General features: G+C 44.3%; 1 protein-coding gene and 1 pseudogene across 1 annotated transcript; one reads left to right on the forward strand and one right to left on the reverse strand.

Annotated features, from left to right (window-relative positions):
* The first annotated feature begins 896 nt into the window (after nucleotides 1-896).
* fbxo22 (F-box protein 22) lies at nucleotides 897-18536 on the forward strand. Its single transcript, XM_078532306.1, has 7 exons — nucleotides 897-1117; nucleotides 3090-3234; nucleotides 5083-5167; nucleotides 6044-6157; nucleotides 8677-8844; nucleotides 13966-14131; nucleotides 17605-18536. The coding sequence occupies exons 1-7, from the start codon at nucleotides 1008-1010 to the stop codon at nucleotides 18020-18022; spliced, it is 1206 nt and encodes a 401-aa protein (XP_078388432.1). The 5' UTR covers nucleotides 897-1007; the 3' UTR covers nucleotides 18023-18536.
* On the reverse strand, nucleotides 11037-11323 carry LOC144669919 (small ribosomal subunit protein eS28 pseudogene; annotated as a pseudogene).
* Nucleotides 18537-20324: the final 1788 nt, after the last annotated feature.

Below are 20324 nucleotides of genomic sequence, written 5' to 3' on the forward strand. Positions count from 1 at the left end.
ATGACAAGAGATATGGCCAAAAATAAAATGGGTTTCTGACCATGGGCAATAGCAAGACAGGTGTGAGATGGACCAAAAACCAAAGACCGAAGAGTGGTTAGGTGAATCAGAGTTGGATGAAGAAAGTTGGAAAGGAAAGATAGATAAAGGACATGGAAGTAGTTCTCAACAAAGGTAAAGATTTTAAATTTACACAGGATTTACAGCACAGAAACAGGCCATTCGGTCCAACCAATCCTTGTTGGTATTTATGCTCTTCCCATCTTCTCTAATCTAAATCTAACATTGTTACCATATACTTGTCTAGTTTCACTTTAGATGCACCTATACTGTTAGCTTCAACCACTCCCTATGGTAGCAAGTTCCACATTCTCACCGCTCTTTGGAAGTTTCTTAATTCCGAATGCCCTATTGGATTTCTTGGTGACTATCTTCAAGTAGATTGGATTTGAATTGGAGGCATCAAAGATACCAACAACTTCCTCACTGCCGTGGACATTGGCTGGCTGCCCGGAGGGGAAACGGTTTTGGGAGTAACTGAAGAGACTGTGGGACTGAAATAAAAACAGAAAACGCTGGAAAACCTCAGCAGGTCAGGCAGCATCTGTGGAGAGAGAAACAGAGTTAACGTTTTGAGTCCGTATGACTTCTTCAGAGCTAAAGAGATGTAGAAATATGATGGATTTTATACTGTTTGAGAGGAGATGGAACGAGATAGAAAGTCAGGGATAGGTGGCAGCTAAGGAGAGATTTACAAAAATGTCATAGACAAAAGGGAGTGTTAATGGTGGTGGTAAAGAAGGTGCTGATAGTGACTGGGACTGAGCTCCCTGTGGGCAATTGGCGCATGCGCAGTTTTTTTCATGGTGCTGCTTCCGCCCCGCAATAGGCACTTCCGCCCCGCAGGGAGCGTCAGCAAACTCCACCACGTGACCTGGCAGCCTCCGAGGCCCGGAAGTTAGGAGCAGAGGCCGGGGTTCCGCCATTGCCCCCGGGGCTCGGCAGCGATGGATATCGCGCTCCTCAAGAGCGGGAGCTCGGTGCTGAGCAATGTGGCGGAGGTGGTGGAGCGGATCCTGACCTTCCTGCCGACAAAGTCGCTGCAGAGGAGCGCCAGGTAATTCCAGCACTGCCCCTCCTCCCATGGCAACAAACACACCCCATCCTGGCAACCATCCCTCTCCCCCACCCCCCCATAGCAACCAACACACCCCATCCTGGCAACCATCCCTCTCCCTCCTCCCCCCATGGCAACCACCCCTCTCTCCCCCACCCCCCCATAGCAACCAACACACCCCATCCTGGCAACCATCCCTCTCCCTCCTCCCCCCATGGCAACCACCCCTCTCTCCCCCACCCCCCCATAGCAACCAACACACCCCATCCTGGCAACCATCCCTCTCCCTCCTCCCCCCATGGCAACCACCCCTCTCCCCCACCCCCCCATAGCAACCAACACACCCCATCCTGGCAACCATCCCTCTCCCTCCTCCCCCCATGGCAACCACCCCTCTCTCCCCCACCCCCCCATAGCAACCAACACACCCCAACCTGGCAACCATCCCTCTCTCTCCCCCTCCCCCCATAGCAACCAACACACCCCAACCTGGCAACCATCCCTCTCTCCCCCCCCCTCCCCCCATAGCAACCAACACACCCCAACCTGGCAACCATCCCTCTCTCCCCCCCCACCCATAGCAACCAACAGACCCCACCCTGGCAACCATCCCTCTCCCCCCCCTCCTCCCCATAGCAACCAACACACCCCATCCTGGCAACCATCCCTCTCCCCCCCATAGCAACCAACAGACCCCACCCTGGCAACCATCCCTCTCCCCCCACATAGCAACCAACACACCCCACCCTGGCAACCATCCCTCTCCCCCCACATAGCAACCAACACACCCCACCCTGGCAAGCATCCCTCTTCCCGCCCCCCCCATAGCAACCAACAGACCCCACCCTGGCAACCATCCCTCTCTCCCCCCCCATAGCAACCAACACACCCCACCCTGGCAACCATCCCTCTCCCACCCCCATAGCAACCAGCTCTCCCCACCCTGGCAACCATGCAGCCTTCCCCAACAATCATTTCCGCACACCCCCCCTCCCCCCCAGCAGTTATCATCCCACCATGGCAGTGGCACCCCCTCCCCCGCAACCAGCACTGCCCCTCTCCCCTTGGCAAACATACCCCCCTTCCTAACAACCAACCCTCCCCACACCCTGGCAATCATCATCCCCTACCCCGCTGGGCAACCAGCATACTCCCCTCCCTAGTAACCATCCCCCTCTTTTCTGGCAACCAGTCCTCCCTTCTTGGCAACAGCCCCTCCACTGGTAACTGTCACTCTGCCCCAGCAACCAGTGCCCAAGCCCTCCCAACCTGGCAAATGTTACCACCCCTCCCAATCCTACCAACTCCCCCCCCCCCCACCACTCCGTCTCTCTCCCCCCCCCTCCGTCTCCCCCCACTCCGTCTCCCCCACCCCCCCTCCCCCCCTCCGTCTCTCTCTCTCTCCCCCCCCCTCCGTCTCCGCCCCCCCTCCGTCTCCCCCCCCCCCCCCCCCCCCCTCCGTCTCCGCCTCCGGTCTATCTCCGCCCACCCCCATCCCGTCCCCCCCATCTCCCCCCTCCCCGTCGTCTCCCCCCCTCCGCGTCATCTCCCCCCCCCCACCCGTCGTCTCCCCCCTCCCCCCCCATCGTCTCGTTCCCCCCTGTCGTCCCCCCCGTCTCTGTCCCAGTCTCTCTCCACCCCCACCCTCCTCCCAGTCTCTCTCCACCCCCACCCTCCTCCCAGTCTCTCTCCACCCCCACCCTCCTCCCAGTCTCTCTCCACCCCCACCCTCCTCCCAGTCTCTCTCCACCCCCACCCTCCTCCCAGTCTCTCTCCACCCTGCGTCTCCACGCCACCCTGGTAATTGGTGCCCTACCCTCCTGAACAACCGGGTGTCTCCCCTGTCAACCAGAACCACCCCCCACTGCTGCCCTGCAACCAGCCTCCTGCAATAACAAATCACTTGCCATACTGATCTCAAAAACTAGTTCCACCATATTGTGTATTTTAGCATTTAATGATTATGTTTCAGGGTATGCAGACTATGGAGGGATTGCGCACGTAGGGTCATCCGGATGCACCAAAGGCTATCGTGGATCTCTACAAAAGGCCACGCATACATAGATGAGGAAGATGGCAATCATTTCCTGGCCAAAAAAATGATTATTGACTTGGAGGTAAGAATTAATGGGCTGAATGGCCATCTCCTGCTGTTAAGACTCTATGATGTTTGTTGCTGTGAGGGATAGAAGTGTGAGGGAATTTAAAATGTGAGAAGTGATCTAAAATGCCAATTAGCCCGCAGTGACTTCACTTCAACAGTACATTGGAATTGTAAAATGTTTTGGGGCACCCTATGGTCATGAAAGGTGCTATAGCTTTATCAGCATCTCTGTCATTGGGACCAACTGAATTCAAGGCAAATTGTATCCTCTGGTATTTTTTGTTTAAGATTTGTAGTATTTCTGTCTGATATGTCTGTTAAGTGTTTTGGGATGTTTTCCTACATTTAAACTGCTGAATAGGAACAGGATAGGTTCTGTAATATCTCAAACCTGCTCCGCTATTGAATGAAAGCGTGGCTGTTCAGTCCTGCAACTCCATTTATGCACCTTTACTCATTGTCCCTTTATACCCTTACCTAACAGATACTTCAGCCCTAGCATGGGAAGAGGAACATTCACTGTCCTCTTTGTGAACCCAAGTATCCACCCAGATTGCGTGCTCGAGTCCTGTGGGGCTGCTCTCACAGATGAAAAGGTCGTCGGCTGAGCCACGCTGACGCTAAGTGATAATCTTAATGCCGATTCATGTAGATAATTCAGAATCTTGCTTTCTTTTCTGATTCTATGCCAAGCCCTGCTTGCCAATCACCCCTGTCCTCACCAACCTACTTTGCCACCAGTTCCCCAACACCTCAGATATAAAATCCGCACCCTTGTTTTTACATCTTTTACCTCCCTATCTCTGGAGCCTCCAGCCCTCCAATGTCTCAGGGCCCAAAGCCTTCATTCCTGTTGATGGGAGCCTCTTGTACATCTGACCCTGCTTCTAACTGCTGTTCTTTCAGCTTACTAGGCTTAACATTCCCTCTCTTAAAACTCCCTGCTCTCCACCTCCGTCTCTTACTTCAAACCTAACTCTGAACAGGCCTGATTTTTATTGTTGGGGTTTTTCTTCCAATATTTTGATGTAGCCAGTTCTAAGTCAAGGGAAGAATCAAGTTTCTGGGACAGCAAAGTCCTCAGTGAACCAGCTACGTTTTTGCTGTCATGCTGTTTCTTTCTGACTCTGGTGCCAGGCCACACCAAATTTATCTGGGTCAGTTTTGCAAGTTAGCAAGGGGGATTTGAATCCGTGATATCTTGGTTGCTATCCTCCATAAGATCCTACTTGCCATTCCGAATGGGTGCCATCCTCAGCACACACTGCCGCGCAGCACTTTGAACTCGGACATCAAAGCCAACAGACGTTGATTTAAAATGGTCAAAATTTAAGTGATCAGCAAATCCCCTGTGGCTTGGCTCATAGTAAGTGCACTGATGCATGTTACACGGTATAGAATTCATGTTGTTATAGAACTGTGGCGAAGGTGAAGGTGTACTTACATCCCTTTACGACTGCAGCATCTGGGGTCAGCCAGAGTTTAATTGCTATAAGGTGAAAGAGGTTTGCAGGTTGCAAGGAGCTTATCATTTCTTGTTCACGGGAAGAACAAAAACAGCATGTAGTGCCTCTATCTCTCTCTCTTTCACTTTGTCTTTTGACACTTTGAAATTATGATAGACAGCCCCACTGAAGATCATTGAACTCAACATCGACTAAAGATGGAATTTTGGGCCTTCTCTGTTTTGGTTCCAGAATATTTCCGTATGACTTACTCTGCTTCTTGAATAAAATTTGCATTGCAGTTTTGTCTTCCAGTTGTGATCATTGGCTGGTTTTCGGCATGTTTCTGTTCTGTAGTGTGGACAGTGTGCTCCATTAATACTATGACTCTCTCTCTCTCTCTCTCTTCTGAATAGGAGGTTTATGTGCTGCCAGAAACAGTACTTTACATGGCTGGCACTGATACTTTCAGCACACAAAGTAGTAACAGGCGGAAGAAAGGTGAAATACTTGTTTTGGATATAAATTAATGCCAGTTTAAGATTTTTTTGAAATTAATTTTTCCATTAAAAATAGAATTAATGTCAATTAAGGAGTATAAATAATATCAAATGTTTACATAGTTATCAATTAGTTTGAATGAATGGGAGTGACTATATTTTGATATTTGATATTTCTGATTTGTTTTTATAGCAACTTTAATTTCCAGTTTATGCTCCCCGTCAGCCTCCTCCCACCTTTTTAAAAATCTAATCCATCAACACATGCTTCTATTCCTTTCCCCCCCCCCCCTCGTATTTAACTAGCTTCCCCTCAAATGCGTCTGTTGTGTTTGCCTCAACTACTCCTTATGGTGGCAAGTTCCAGATTCTCACCGCTCTCTGGGTAAAGAAGTTTCTCCTTAAAACTAATGGCAATTCTTCTTTCAATGCAAAACCAGACATTATACATGCTGCTCCCTAGTTAATGCCCATTAACCAAATCCAGTGCTTCAGTTCATTGGATGATGGTCCTGGACAAAAATGAGTACTCCCCAGTTAAGAGAAATTTCATTCATGCATTCTCTAAATTTTATACCTCAACAGCTAGAAAATATTACTTTTCAGATGTTTTACTTTGAAAATAATTGCTTAAAAAAATCTTTCTTCACACTTCCAGAAGAAGAGTGTGTGTTTATGATTTATGGCAGTTTCATGTTATTGGATCCTTTTATTGTTCATTTGTTAATTCTGCCTGTTTGTTTATACCTGGCATGCTGCCAAATATTTTCGTTACCGGTTGATATTTTACTGCCATTTGGTGTGCTGTTTTTATATGAATGTGTATACTAGAGCATAGCTGGCACTTATCTTACCTTTCTAAATTTGATTATTACAGAGAGGAGAGATGGGCTGTCAAAGAAAAGCAAGGATGCAGAAGTGGCAGCAAAACTGGAGAACTTACTGCCCTTTGAGTGCAAAACAGTGGGGGTCAGTTGCCCTGGAATTGTCTGTAAGTGGCACCTCTTGTGAGTTCCTTGTGTGCTGGTGCTTGTGTGGTTGAACTGTGTGGGGTGGGCTGAAAGAAAACATTGAAGAGATTAAATGTTAAAATCCTTATTGAAAAAAAGTATTAAAATTAAAATTCGCTTACGCCCCCGTCCGTGTCACCTGCTGTGATGCTGAGTCAGAAACTGCTCAGTCTCGTTATATCTGCAGGTTTCAGCCTCAACTGCAGCATTGACCAATCCTGGGAACCAGGCGTATTAGGGGAGATGTGAAGGCAAAAAAAGCACAGAAAAGATTTAAGAGAATGCTTCCAGGGACATTCTGGTACATTGGAGGAACAGGGGCTGTTCTCCCTAGAGAAGAGAAGGCTGAGAGGAGATTTGCCTGAAGTGTTCATAATCATGGAGGGGGTCTGGATAGAGGAAACTGTTCCTCATGCCGCAGGATGGAGAACCAGGGGTCACCGATTTAAAGTGAATGGTAAAAGAACAAAAAGGAGGCATGAGGAAAAGCTTCCTCACGGAGCATGTGATTAGGATCTGGAATGTACTGGCTGAGATGGCGTTGGAGGCAAAATTAATTGTGGCTTTCAAAAAGGAGTTGGATGATTATCTGAAGGGAACAAAAGTTTGCGGGGCTGTGGGGACGAGGAACGAGCTGAGTCGCTCTTGCAGAGAGCCAGCATGGACAAGATGGGCCGAATGACCTCCGACATGCTGCAACCATTCTCTGATTCTATGGTCATGCCCAGAAAGGGAATGTCATCTGGCTGCTTAGCTGGTGGAGAGGCAACGAAGCTGAGCCTGATCCTGTCCTCTGCCAACATACATGTGCATGTTTCCCAGCAGGAATTCCAAGTTTGCTTTTAGTGGTGGGATTGCTAGCTGATTTTTTTTCATAAGCATGCTTTGCTAAGCTGTCCACTAAGTAATGTAAACTTTACGCATTTTAATAGAGAATAATCATGTTTTATCAAGCCTCTGTTACAGTTTGAGTATCCTTTATCCATAAACCCAAAAACCGAACGCATCCACTTTTTTTTTTAAACCTCATCGACCCTTAGCGAGAGAAGTCTAGTTGTTTGTCTGCACTGTTTACCTTGTGAATTTTGTGGTGAACATGTCAAGGAGAAACTTATTACAGGTACCCTGTATTTATTATTCAGTGACACATCTTACTTTTCTAGCCATTTTATTTACGTGGACTATAGCTAGCCTCAGCTTAGGCTATTGTAATTTTATATGCAGCATCCGAAAACCAAAATTATCTGAGATCCAAAATGCAATCTGGCCAGAGGGTTTCGGATAAAGGATGCGCGGACTGTAGTTTGTTTCATAAACGTATGTTTACGTTTTATGATCCGCACTAAAATCTCCTGCACTTTGGAGTTTTGAAAACCTTGAGTCTGTCCAACAAGATTTGGACCTGTAATGATACTGAAGGTAAAATTCAGGACTTATTCAGCACAACTGATGTTGGGAAGAAAATGCTTGTAGCAAGCTTTAGATATTTGCCCAGGCAATAATTCCAGCTTTGCATTCTCATACAAGATGCAAATTACCCAGTGCATGCCTTGAGGAGTGACACAGTTTAAATAAAGTGCTTTCTTGTGGCCATACGTTTTAGTTCTGGTGCTCTGCAGAAGGGACTGTGCAATTGGAATGGAAATTTGTCCAATGTGTTGCTGAAAACATACGATAGTTGGATATCTGGCATTTGAGCACGGGCAAGGCAATTTGCAGCTCATCTCTCGACGGCTTTGTATTTGTGATTCGTGGAAATGAGAGGTTAAATTGTAAGTTGTGTTGTCCAGCCTTTCTTTGAGTACAGTTTGCCAAAAGATAAATGATAACACAGCCCTTTGCTGACAAGCCATCTTCGGAATTTTTCTTTAACTGGACACCACGTAAATTTCCCTAACTAGGCAGGAGAGACAAATCTGTTCCCTTGTGATTACTAATTTGAGATGGGAACCTTGACCTTGTGCTTATTTTATGCTCTTAAATTTAACAGCCCATATTATGCATATCACCTTCCATATACGTGTTAGGAACTGTCAAACTCCTCAACTAAATTGCTGACATTTAGGAAAAGGGTTTGTTATATGGGTAATTGTAAACATTTTTATGATGAGGTTCCAGGCATGTAAGGCATTTTTTGAAATTTGAGGTATTTTAGAAAATGGGTTGTACCTGTAGTGTTGTTATTAAGAGAACTCTATACTTTGCATTGTGTCAGTAATAATATCTTACTAGTAAATTGTCCATTGTGTTGCCCATGCTAATTGATGCACACATTATCTATATGCAAAGTTGGCAACAGAGACTTCAGAAACCTACTGGCCAGAGCCTACATTCTATATCAATGTTTATATACAGGATTTCCACCCTAAATGTTTACGTACGTAGTTTCAATGTTAAACGTTGACATAAACCAAAAGTTGACTTTTTTTGGTAAGAAAATACTTTATTTCACTCAGTTTTTGTGACTTCAAACCTGTTGCCTGGTTAATTTGTTTTTCAGACACTCCTATGGGATGTGGCACGCAGAGACCTCTCGAGGTAGAAGATGGAATTGCAGGGTTTGCCCTGCTCCTGCCCAAAATTGATGGAGTGACGGTCAAATTCTTCCACTTGTCGAACAAAGATTTGAACAATAAAACGTTTGATCAAGAAAAACTCCAGGAGGCAGGCAAGTTCCCCCCCCGCCCCCCACCACCCCTTCTGTAGTGTTAATGGGGTAAATGTAAAACAATGTAGGAAACATTGGAGGGCAATTCATAGGATAAATTGGAGATCAGACATTTTTTGTATTCCAAAGATTGTTTCTATATTTAACGTGCTGATTAAAAAAAGTTGGTAAGGGTCAATCGTTGAACAATTGACAAGGAAATAAAACTCAAAGTATTTGACGATTTAATTTTGGAAAGGCTTACCAACTGAATTGCGTGGCTAATTTGGCAATAATTGAATGCACCGATGAGCCATTTACTGCATTTTTAAAAAAAAAATCTACTGGGTCCCACTCATTGGTGAGGTGCTTTAATTATTGTTTGGTGACTGCAAGTTGACTTCAGATTGTAGGTCAGCAGCTCTAGTTTTAGTGAGTACCTTTTATATGCCTTGCATCATTGCAGTTAGCTAAAGGACGAGCTCACTGCTTGTTCAGGGAACTGCAGTTGGAATGCACTTGTAAGCATAAGAACATAAACATAAAGAGAAGCAGGCGAAGGCCACACAGCCCTTTGAGCTTGTTTTGCCTTTCAGTAAGATCATACCTGATCATCTACCTTAACTCTGCACTCCTACCAGATCTCCAGAATGCCTTGATTCCCTTAATGCCCAAAAGTCTATCGCACTCAGTCTTGAATGCACTCTGGCTGAGAATCCACAGCCTCTGGGGTAGAGAATTCCAAAGATTTACAACACTCTGAGTGAGGAAGTTTCTCCCTGTCGCCTCCCCAAATGATTGACCCCCCCATATGCTGAGACTCTGACCTGCCACTCAGCAATTTGAGATTCATTTTTGGAAAAAGAAACAACGGGAAGGAAAAACTTTTTACGCAGCAAGTGTTTAGGATGCCCTGTCCGAGAGTGTGGTGGAGGCAGGTTCAACTGAGGCTTTCAAAAGAGAATCGGGTAATTATTTGAAATAAAATTGCAGGGCTATAGGGGAAAGGTTGGAGAGTGGAACTAGGTGAGTTGCTCTTGCAGAGAGCCAGCATGTGCATGATGGGCTGAATGGCCACTTCCTGTGCCGTAACTATTCTATGATTCACCTCTGGCAAAGTAATACCTGCCAGTGCCATTATCTTTTTTAATCTTTAATTTATGTTGTACCTCAGTTGTACTTTGTGTTTAAAAGTGTATAATTTTTTTTTCAGTTAATGAAGTGTATTACATTTCATGCTATAGATATGTTGCCATAAGCTTATAAAGGCCTCGCAATGAAATTTGCAGTTTGACATTTGAACTGCTGTCACATTTTACTCACTCTATCCATGAGCTTAGTGTGCCTGCTTTACTCCCATGGTGGGTGGCTGGAAGGGAAAGAGACTAATATTGGAATATTTAGGCTGTTTTGGATCCACTGTGACTGCTGCAAATCATCCATCATTGAAATGAGGCTTCTATTTCCTGCCAGCATGGCCTGTGAAGCTCTCCACAAGGAACTTTCACAGCAAGGATATTTTCCAAATAAAGATGTTACAGTTTAAACACAGAAGGCATGTTATTCCTGAAAGCAAGAAATCCTGGAATGGAAGTTGGCTTTTGCAATGGATGTAAAGGCTTAAAACAAATCTTGTTGACTGTACATCTGATAGCTAGCAGGTGGATATAAATTTTGACTGCAATCCAAGTGGCATAATAAAGTTGAGGTAAAGAAAGCAAATTAATTTGTAATTGTTAAATATTACCTTTTGTTTAAAAGGACCCAAGATTGGCCTGGATGTGCAGTTGATCACTGTACTAACCCTGCAAATTAGTATTCCTTTCACATTTTCACTTAATGAGTTGTGTATTTCATTTTAGACAAAGCTGCAAAGCATTTCATTAGGCAGGGGTGTCTAGGGATATGGATCAAAGGCGGGGAGATGGAGCTGAGTTACAGAACAGCTGTGATCGGTTGACTGGTGGAACAGGCTCGAGGAATGAATGGCCTTCCCCTGTTCATGTGTCTCAGGCAGGTACAAGGACTGGCCTTTGAGCATTAATGCTAGTTGAGGTTGATCCTTACCCGACACCCATGTGTACAGGCTTCCCAACAAAGGTTGTGGTTAGGAGCGCGCAGCCCCTTGTTAACTTTCTGACTAACTTTTTTTTAAAGATTACTTATTTATGTTTATTGTCCCATTTTGTCAAAAAAACTTTGAAAATGTCCATAACCAATTACTTCGATAGCTTCAGCTGGCATCAGTTTTGACGATCTTTTGTCGCAATCTTCTTGCTTCACACTCAGATTCCAAAAGTGTGAGCACATCTCCCTCACGGACTGGTCCTTTCACATTTCGAATGATGGATCGGTTGCTGTCGTCCATAAATTCCACACGGACCTGAGTACACTGTCCCTGGGATCCCGTTCTTCCATAATGTGCTTATTGCCGCTACAGCTGAGATTGATCAACCGAACACCGATCACTGAATGAACCTATGATTACCTTGGTCTGCATAGGTGCTGAACCATTGGAAGAGCTGAAGTTGCAGTTTTTAAGCAGTGGTGATTCTATATAAAAATAAGGATGCATTTAATAATTTTATAACAAGCCTATTTAATAACTGACCCTCCTTCTCATCCATTTGGAAGAAGTAGCTACTTGCAACCCTGAAGCACCAATTACAACAAATCAACTATGATATCCCTGTTGCGAAAATTGTTCCTGTATCTGATTTCCATTCATAATATATTTAAATGGATCTAATTACATTTGTGTCTCAGAGAATGATAGCCAAGTAGTATGCAAATGCAGAAAAAAATTTCATAAAGATGCAGTGTAATAAGTGGTGATTGAGCTTCTAGCCCATTTACTGGATTTTGTCAGACTTAATGCGGAAAGCTCCAATTTACTGTAAGAGTGAGCTCTTTTGCTTTGCCTTCCAGACATTGCACAGACTGGGTCACGACCTTTTGGAGTCTGCATTTCTAATTCCAGCCTAGTCGGACAGGTTGAAAGAATCTTGTTTTTTGCTTTCTTTCACAGCTGTTAAATGTATCAAGTGAAATATTTGGACAGTTTTAAATTAATCCCCAGGGCCTGTTCTATCAAAGTTCCATCCAGTCCACAACTGACTTGGCAGTCTAGCTTTGTAAGGTCTCCAAGCATTTTGACAAATAAAAGTTGGAGTGTTTCTCAGCTTTGTGGGTTGTTGATCGGAACCAGTGTCGACTGAAAGCTCCTGGCCTCAACAGACACATACTGCTGACTTCTTGGAAGGGAGAGAAAGCAAAACTTGCATTCATTTGGTCTTTGGGAAGCATCTGCAGGTGCTTCACGCCATGTCAATTAATTACTTTTTAATTTTGTTCATGGGACACACGTGATGTTGGGAAAACTGCAGTTTTTGTCCATCCTTCAATACTTAACAGCACATTATCAAAATGGAGAGGGATTGCAGAACTCTGAGGTACAGAGGGACCTGGGTGTCCTGGTACATGAATTACAAACCGTTAGTATGCAGGTACAGCAAGTGATTAGGAAGGCAGATGAAATATTGTTGTTTATTACAGGGGGGGATAGAATATAAAAGTAGGGATGTCTTGCTACAGTCGTGCAGGGCATTGGTGAGACCACATCTGGAGTACTGTGTACAGTTTTGGTGGTTTTGTTTGAAAAAGGACAGTTGCATTGGAAGCAGTTCAGTGAAGGTTCACTCAACTGATTCCTTTGATGAGGAGGTTATCGTATCAGGAAAAGTTGGATAGGCTGGGCCTATATCCATTGCAGTTTAGAAGAATGAGAGGCGATCTTATTGAAATATTAAGACCCTGAGGGGGCTTGACAGAATGGATGCTGAAAGGATGTTTCCTCTTGAGACCAGAATGAGGGGTCACTGTTTAAAAATAAGGGGTCTCCCATTTGAGACAGAGATGAGAAGAAATGTTTTCCTGGGGTTCGTGACTTTGTGGAGCTCTCTTCCCCAGAGAATAATAGAGGCAGAGTCATTGAATGTTTTTCAGGCAGAGGTAGATAAATTCTTGACTGACGGGGAATCAAAGGGTATCGGGGGTGGGCAGGATGGTGGCACTGAGGCCTTAAGCCAGTCAGCCATGATCTTATTGAATGGAGGAGCAGGCTCGAGGGGCCGAATGGCCTACTGCTCCTAATTTGTATGTTTGTATACTTTTGAGGAGGTGGTTGTGCGCCTTCTCTTTGAATCACTTGCAGCCCTTATAGTGACTCTGCTGCCGTGATGATGTTAGCTAGAGAGTTCTAGGGCTCTAAGCCAATCATTAAGGAATGGCCGTCCAATTCAAGTTAGGAAGGTGTGATGTGAAGTGATGATGTGCCCATGATATTGCCGCTCTTTTCCTTCAGGGTGGTAGAGATTGAAGTGAAGGGATTGTTGTTTTATAGGCAAAGGTGCCATTTGGAATTCCCAATTGGACAACCTCTTGTTTCCTGGTTTTCTAATCATTGAAAAAAAATTGATGTCTGATCTGTTGCCACTGGATGGTGCTGCAGTAAAGCTTTATGTAGTATTGTTCTGTGCATAAACTGAGAATTATGTTGCATAGGATTTGCAGTGAAACTCTGAGAAAGAATCAGTAACATTAGAGCTTATTTCAGTGCAGTAGTATATGACAGAGGTGTCTACTAGCAAAATCCAGTAAGATTGCTCTGTTGGAAATTTTGATGCACTTTCAGCTTGTAGCAAATTTGGGTCAATCCAACCCACGTGAAAATTACTGACAGCAACCCTGTCCTAGTTGCCTTTATATGGCGCCTCATCATATTTTCAAAACCCTTATCAAACGATGAGTTACTTTGGAGAGCAGTTGCTGTTACGTGGGCAAATGCGACAGCCAGTTGGAATCTTATTCGTAAAGGATAAGAAAACTGAGTCCCTTTTGCTGTTTCTAGTGGGGACTAAATAAAAGAGGAAGTTTGTGCTAATACTATCTTTAAGCTGCATGCATATGGGTCAAAAATAGCATCTTTTTATTTGATGCAAAAAAAATAATGAGTTCCCTGTTGGAAAACATTCCAAGTTTTGTTTTTTCTGCTTGGTGTGCCTGTAAGGAAATCCGCTCCAAATGCAGGGTATGTTGAGAAATTGTTTGCACAGCTTTATTACTCACTTTTTCCTCTCTTAGGTCTTCAGGATAACCCTGACCTCCGTGTTGTCCTCCTGTTTGGATACAACACCTTTAAACCTGCTGCTGCAGACTTCATTCAGCGACTCACCAGGCCTTTCAATGTGAGGAACACTGTTGTGGTGGGGGGCCATGTTGACCGAGTGTTTTCACCCAGTTCTGAAAGGTAGGTACCCACGCAATCACCAAGCCTTTATCTGTTCTTGTACCTCGTTAATGCTGGGAAGAAAATGCTTGTGTGCTTTCTCCCTGCAATTAATTCATTCCACGGCTACGAATGATTTATCTGTCCATCAAGCTGACTCCCTGCAGTATAATTAAGCTCAACTCCACAACATTGCCATGTAACCGCATGCTCCCAGACTGCAGTAAAAACTTGCAAATCAGCTCCCCCAAAGGCCCAGAGGTAGCTGCACCACTTGATGTGTTAGTGAGCCCTGGGGACCAGGGAAGTCTAGGGCTTGTTCCCTGCTCTGTGCTGAGCTAGTTGTTGTGGGGAGGAATGTTACTAATCGACTTCAGCATCACTGAACCAGGAGAGGTAAAGTCAAGGATTCCTGCTCTATTTAGTTAACGCAAGTGCATTTCTGCAGCAGAGAGGTGTGAAAGTGGTTAACAAGGCATACATGATCCTGGGATTTATAAATAGAGGTATAGAATACAAAAGCAAGGACGTTATGGTGAACCTTTATAAAACACTGGCTTGTTCTCAACTGGAGTATTGTATCTGATTCTGGGTTTTTATAAATAGAGGCACAGGGTGCAAAAGCCAGGGGGTTTTGTGAACCTTTATAAAACACTAGTTTGTTCTCAGCTGGAGTATTGTCCAATTCTGGGCACCACACTTAGGGATGTGAAAGCTTTAGAAAGGATACAGAAATGAGGGTCTTCAGTCACATGGAGAGGTTCAAGAAACTGGGGTGGTTATCCTTAGTGAAGAGAAGGTTGAGAGGAGATTTGAAAGAGATGTTCAAAACTATTAGAGGTCCAGATACAGAGCAGATAGGAAGAAAGTGTTCTCATTGAGGGAAGGGTCGAGAACCAGAGGACAGAGATTGATAGTGTTTGGCAAAAGAATCAATGGCTACGTGAGGAGAAACCCTTTTATGCAGTGAGTGGTTATAAACTGGAATGCGCAGCCAGAAAGTGTCGTGGAGGCTGATTCAATCGTGGCTTTCACCTGAAGAGAGAAAAAATTTGCAGTGGAGTGGGACTAGCTAAATTGCTTTTGCAGAGAACTGGCATGGGCTTGATGGGCCGAATGGCGGCCTCCTGTGCTGTAACCATTCTATGTGTGATAGTGGGATGAGGACAGTTAAGCAGAAATACAAATTAAGAAATTTCAAGCCCTTCACGTCCGCAATAAGTGAAATACTTTGTTTTAAAACATAATTAACAGGGCCAGATGTCCATGCTGTGAGGAGTGCTAATTAAAAATTTCCTTATCACTGTACAGATCACTCAGTTGAATTCATTTTTGAAAATGACTTAACCGTGGGCCTTTAATGGACTGTCCACCTTCCCCTTTCAAGTCCCAAGTGCTTTGATATTGAAATCCTACAACCTTGACAATCTTCTGAAAGTATAAAATTCAAGATGTGTTAATGCATAGGTCTTAAATGGATTGAAAGAACATACATGTATATTGACACAAAAGCAAAATGCTGTAGATGCTGGAAATCTGAAATAAAACCAAAAAATGCTGGAAATACTCAGCAGATCAGGCAGCATCTGTGGAGAGAAGCGGAGTTAACGTTTCATGTCGATAACCTTTCATCAGGACCTGTATTTATGTTTTTACACACATTTTGAGTTCTATCACATTGTCAAAGCATCACAGAGCATTTCACACTATAGTTTGGAGTGCAACAGCTGCTGCCATGTAGGCAAGGGTGGAAGCCAGCAACATCTCACAGGTGGATAGATGGTGAATCTGTTTTCTGGTTACTTTATTTTTGCAGGAGGAATATTGACTAGGATTCTGGGAGAACTCCTTTCAGTAGTAATATCAGATCCTTAGCATTCATCCAAACGGACAAACAGTTACCCTGCTTACTATCTTGTCCAAAGCTTGCTGTAGCCAAAATGCTGGCGTTGCCCCTACTATTTCCTGAGTTGTCCAAGCTGAGTGGAAAATGTGTACATACCATATGTATGCATAAACAGTCCTTGAACGTAGGGGAAGTAGAAAGTTTGATGGTGGAATGATTGCCTTGGCACAGTTTATGGAAGTTTGGGTTAATTGTTTTGGTGTACTTATGTGACGAGTTGTTCTTGTCAGTCAGGATCAGTGTGCCTACTTTCAGTGTTCTCCCTTGATTAAAGAGATAATGGGCATGCCTGCTCACCAATGAAGACATTGCATTAAAAGGCTTTGCTGTGTTTGGACTTGCATCTTAAAGGAGGAGGAAAGCCCTAATGGGTTTCCTTTCAGTACAAAGTGCTTTCCCACCCTATCTTTACCATTTCAAACGGTACATTTCTCATTTCATGTGAGAAGTGCCATCATCGTTTTTAATATCAATTGCCAGTCAGAGTTAGAGCATAAAAATGAGTCAGCACCATGAGGGCTAGGAACTTCCAGTTAATGAAGCAATGTGTAGGAAGCAGTATAAGGCAGCAAGTTAGTCAGAGATACGCAGGAATGAAGAGAGACAATCTTGGTGGTTTAATTGCTGTCTTAACAATATTTTTCTCCAATTAGAAATCCACTAACAAAGTTGCATTAGAAGTTCCATGTTTCAGAGCCATATGTTCGAGTGATTTTGTTTACAGATTGTTAATTGTTGGAGAGTCATTCTCCGGGGTTGTTTTTAGATTCTGGCCCACCCGGGGCTCAGCTGTGTTTTTCTATCCAATTTACAAATTCTATGGAATTAACGCCTACAGAGAGAAGGAAAGCATTTAATTATAATTGATTCCTCTTACCTGTGCATTAGTGAGGTGACTAAATTAAGCAGGTAACTTAAGCCATAGAAGGGGTCCGAAAACAGACGACCTGCCACCTTTTGTTTTTGTTCTTGTGAATTTTATGCTGATCGAGGTGAGGAATGTACATCATGAGGAATGGATGTTTAATTTTAGAAGAACCAGAGTCATAATTAAACACTCAAGTTAGGTATAAAACATTTAGATGGGGGCGGGGGAGTTTCCTCCATTATCTCCCAACAATGTATCTCAGCCCCATCCTCAAAAGAGCACTACATGTTTCACCAGCGGGCATTATCCGTTAAGAGTGGTTTTGTGTTGCAACCTAATTTCTAGAGATTTTCCTAACTTGTTTTAAGTTGGGGCTTTGCAGCCAGCAGACAAGAAGGCGCTTCCACCCCTTGGCTTGAGTGTGTTTCTAACCCTGGTCTCTGAAGTGAATGACACCAGTCTCATCTACAGTAATCCTTTGCCTGCGCAATATTTCTGTGGAAGTGCTTTTTCCCGCTAACCTTTTTTTTCCAAACACAAAATGATGTATAAGTAGTTACTCATCACAGCTGTTTTACATCTCCATGCATTAAGAACCTAATATTCAATCTATTCTGTTCCATCAAAAACACAGGCTGCCTGGAGACTGCCCGAGCGAGCTTTCACAACCAGTGTTTTACTTTTATCCCCCTCACCCCCACACACCTCCCTCCTTTCTAGTATTGATGGCCGGCACATGTACGGCTTTGTTGGCCTGTCGTTGAGTGGAAGACCGATCCAGGCAGCGTCCATCCTCCTGGACGAGGACGTGGAGACCCCCAAGAGCGCAGAAGCAGCGATGCAGCGTCTCAAAGCGGCCAACATTCCCGAGACCAACACAGTGGGATTCATGTTCGCCTGCATCGGGCGGGGTCAGAACTACTACTCCAACGAGGAGAACGTGGAAGCGGATGCTTTCAGGAAGCAGTTTCCAGGCATTCCATTATTCGGGTTTTTCGGTAATGGTGAAATCGGCTGTGACCGCATCGTGACTGAGATCTTCTCACTGAGGGAGTGTGGCAACTCCTCAGATTGCGATGAATTGCTTCATGGCTACACTACAGTGATGGCGCTTATTCACCTGGGGCCAGTTAAATAAAAACTAAAAACCCTTCGATAAGCTCAACAGGGTGTTAACAATTGGGCTGACGGTCTACAGAGGTACATGCCAGTTGTGGGTCAGTCTTCATTGCTTCGAAAATATTTGCACAAAGTGCAGAAAATTGTTTGAATAGATCAAGAAAATTTACAGGGGTAGGCCCATAAAATGATTGAGTTAAGTGATCTACTCAAACAATCCTCTTAAATTCCAAGAGAATAGGGTGAGCAACCAAGCTTTCAGATGTTGTCAGTTCAGTCAATTCTGTAGTTTTTGACAGTTTTGATTTTCATCTTTATTACGTTTGAATGTAGAACTAATCATGAATAAATACACAGTATTTCTAGTGATTTTATTGTAATTTTTAAAAATTTGTGTTCTTTTGTGTTTTAAACCAAAGCGTTATGCCGGATCTTAACAGTGTGGCAGGTAAATCTGGCAAGGGCTTCTTGATAGTGATGAATGCTGACCAGCTGATCATCTGGACTGTCCCAATAAAATCCTCTGGCTGAGACTCTGTCATTGTCGTTATTAAGGTTTCCGTAAAGAGTAATAGCGGAGAACGTGGCAATGCAGGGAGGGTTCACCTATTAACTGAAAAGATTTGGAAAGAAAAGTAAAGACTTGCATTTATATAACATTTTTCACAAACCCAGGGCATCCCAAAGTGCTTTACAGCCAATGAAGTATTTTTGCAGGGCAGTCATTAATGTGGAAGCGCGGCACCCAGTTTGCTCAGAGCAAGCTCCTAAAAAAACAGCAACGTGCTATCAGTCAGATAATCTGTTTGTGATGTTGGCTGAGGGTTAGACATTGGCCAGAGCACTGGTGAAGCTACTCCTTGGATACTTCAGTGGGATCTTTTACACCCACCTGAGGGGGCAGCAGATGGTGCCTCAGTTTAACATCTCTTAAGAAAGACGACAAGCCTGACAGTGCATGACTCCCTCAATACTGTCCTCGAGCGCCAGCCTCAATTTTGTGCTCCAGGGTCTGGAGTGTGGAATTTGAAACCACATCTTTCTGACTCGGGTGAGAGTGCTACCCATTGAGCTACACCGACACGATCTCCACTTGAATCCTGGAAGACACCCAGATGTACAATTTGTAGATTTTGCCCTTCCTTGGGAAAGTATTTTTGAGCTTTCTCTGAAATACTGATCTGGAGAGCTGTCATTGATGGTGAAGCAAGCAAATTAAGTGACAAATTAAGGCAGCATCAAAATGGCTTGAGTGTAATTATTGCCCCCACCCCCCCCCACACCTTCCACCACCCCCCTTCCCCTCATACAGTTACCGAGGCCTGGCAGTGAGGGTGGACTCTGTGGAAAGAGGCAGTGTGAGAGCAGGAGGAACAAAAGCTTCAGCAGAACTTTTAAACTGGCAAGTCATGTAACCTGGGGCAAATATCCTGGAGTTGAGGGATTTATTCATTTTCAAAATTAAATGCCTGATTTTCAATGAAAAATGCAAATCAATTCCCCCATTTCACATCTCCCCTCGAAACAAACAATAAAAGAAACATTCTGCCAGCCTTCTGTTATATGGGTGTGTACAGCAGGAGACTCCCAGGAGGACAGTGGAAATGCTTTAGAGATGTCCTCAAAGCATCCCCTGAAGAGGTCAAGCATTCCTGCTGACTCATGGGAGCCCCTGCTTGTGACCAACCAAAAGGAGGTTTATTTGGGAAGGTACTGAACACATCGAGAGGCTTCATCAGGAGCATACAGAGGCAAGGTTGAGGTACCAGAGAGAGCGCACAAAGCCCTGATCCTTCAAGCACTACCTGCCTCACATGTGGCAAAGTCTGCAGATTGCGCATCGGATTTATCAGCCATCTCAGAGCCCAATGAACCAGAATGGAAGCAAGTCATCCTTGACCCTGAGGGACTGCCTGAGAAGGAGGGTGTGTAGGTCCTTGGATTGCGAGCCACCCACAATTGACCTGAAAGTCTCCAGGAATTGAAGATTAATTCCCTGGATGCTGTGGATGTTAAACTGAGGTCCATCTACCCGATTAGGTGGATGTAAGAGATCCCATGGCACTATTTCAAAAGAACCGGGGAGTTAGCCATGGTGTCCTGACCGATATTTATCCCTCAATCAACATCATGAAAAACATTATCTGGTCATTATCGCATTGCTGTTTGTGAGCATATATTACTTGTTGCATTACCTACATTACAACAGTGACAGCACTTGAAAACAAAAAGTACTTCATTGTCTCTAAAGCGCTTTGAGATGTCTGATGCTTGTGAAAAGCACCATATAAATGCAAGTCTTTCTTTAATTAACTTGGACG

Source organism: Cetorhinus maximus, chromosome 30 (genome assembly GCF_964194155.1).
Source record: "Cetorhinus maximus chromosome 30, sCetMax3.hap1.1, whole genome shotgun sequence".
NCBI lineage: Eukaryota > Metazoa > Chordata > Chondrichthyes > Lamniformes > Cetorhinidae > Cetorhinus > Cetorhinus maximus.

Coding starts and splice junctions, on each gene's coding strand:
- fbxo22 (XM_078532306.1), top strand. CDS start 1,008: ATGGATATCGCGCTCCTCAAGAGCGGGAGCTCGGTGCTGAGCAATGTG. Junction 1,118..3,089: donor TCGCTGCAGAGGAGCGCCAG/GTAATTCCAGCA, acceptor ATTATGTTTCAG/GGTATGCAGACTATGGAGGG. Junction 3,235..5,082: donor AAATGATTATTGACTTGGAG/GTAAGAATTAAT, acceptor TCTTCTGAATAG/GAGGTTTATGTGCTGCCAGA.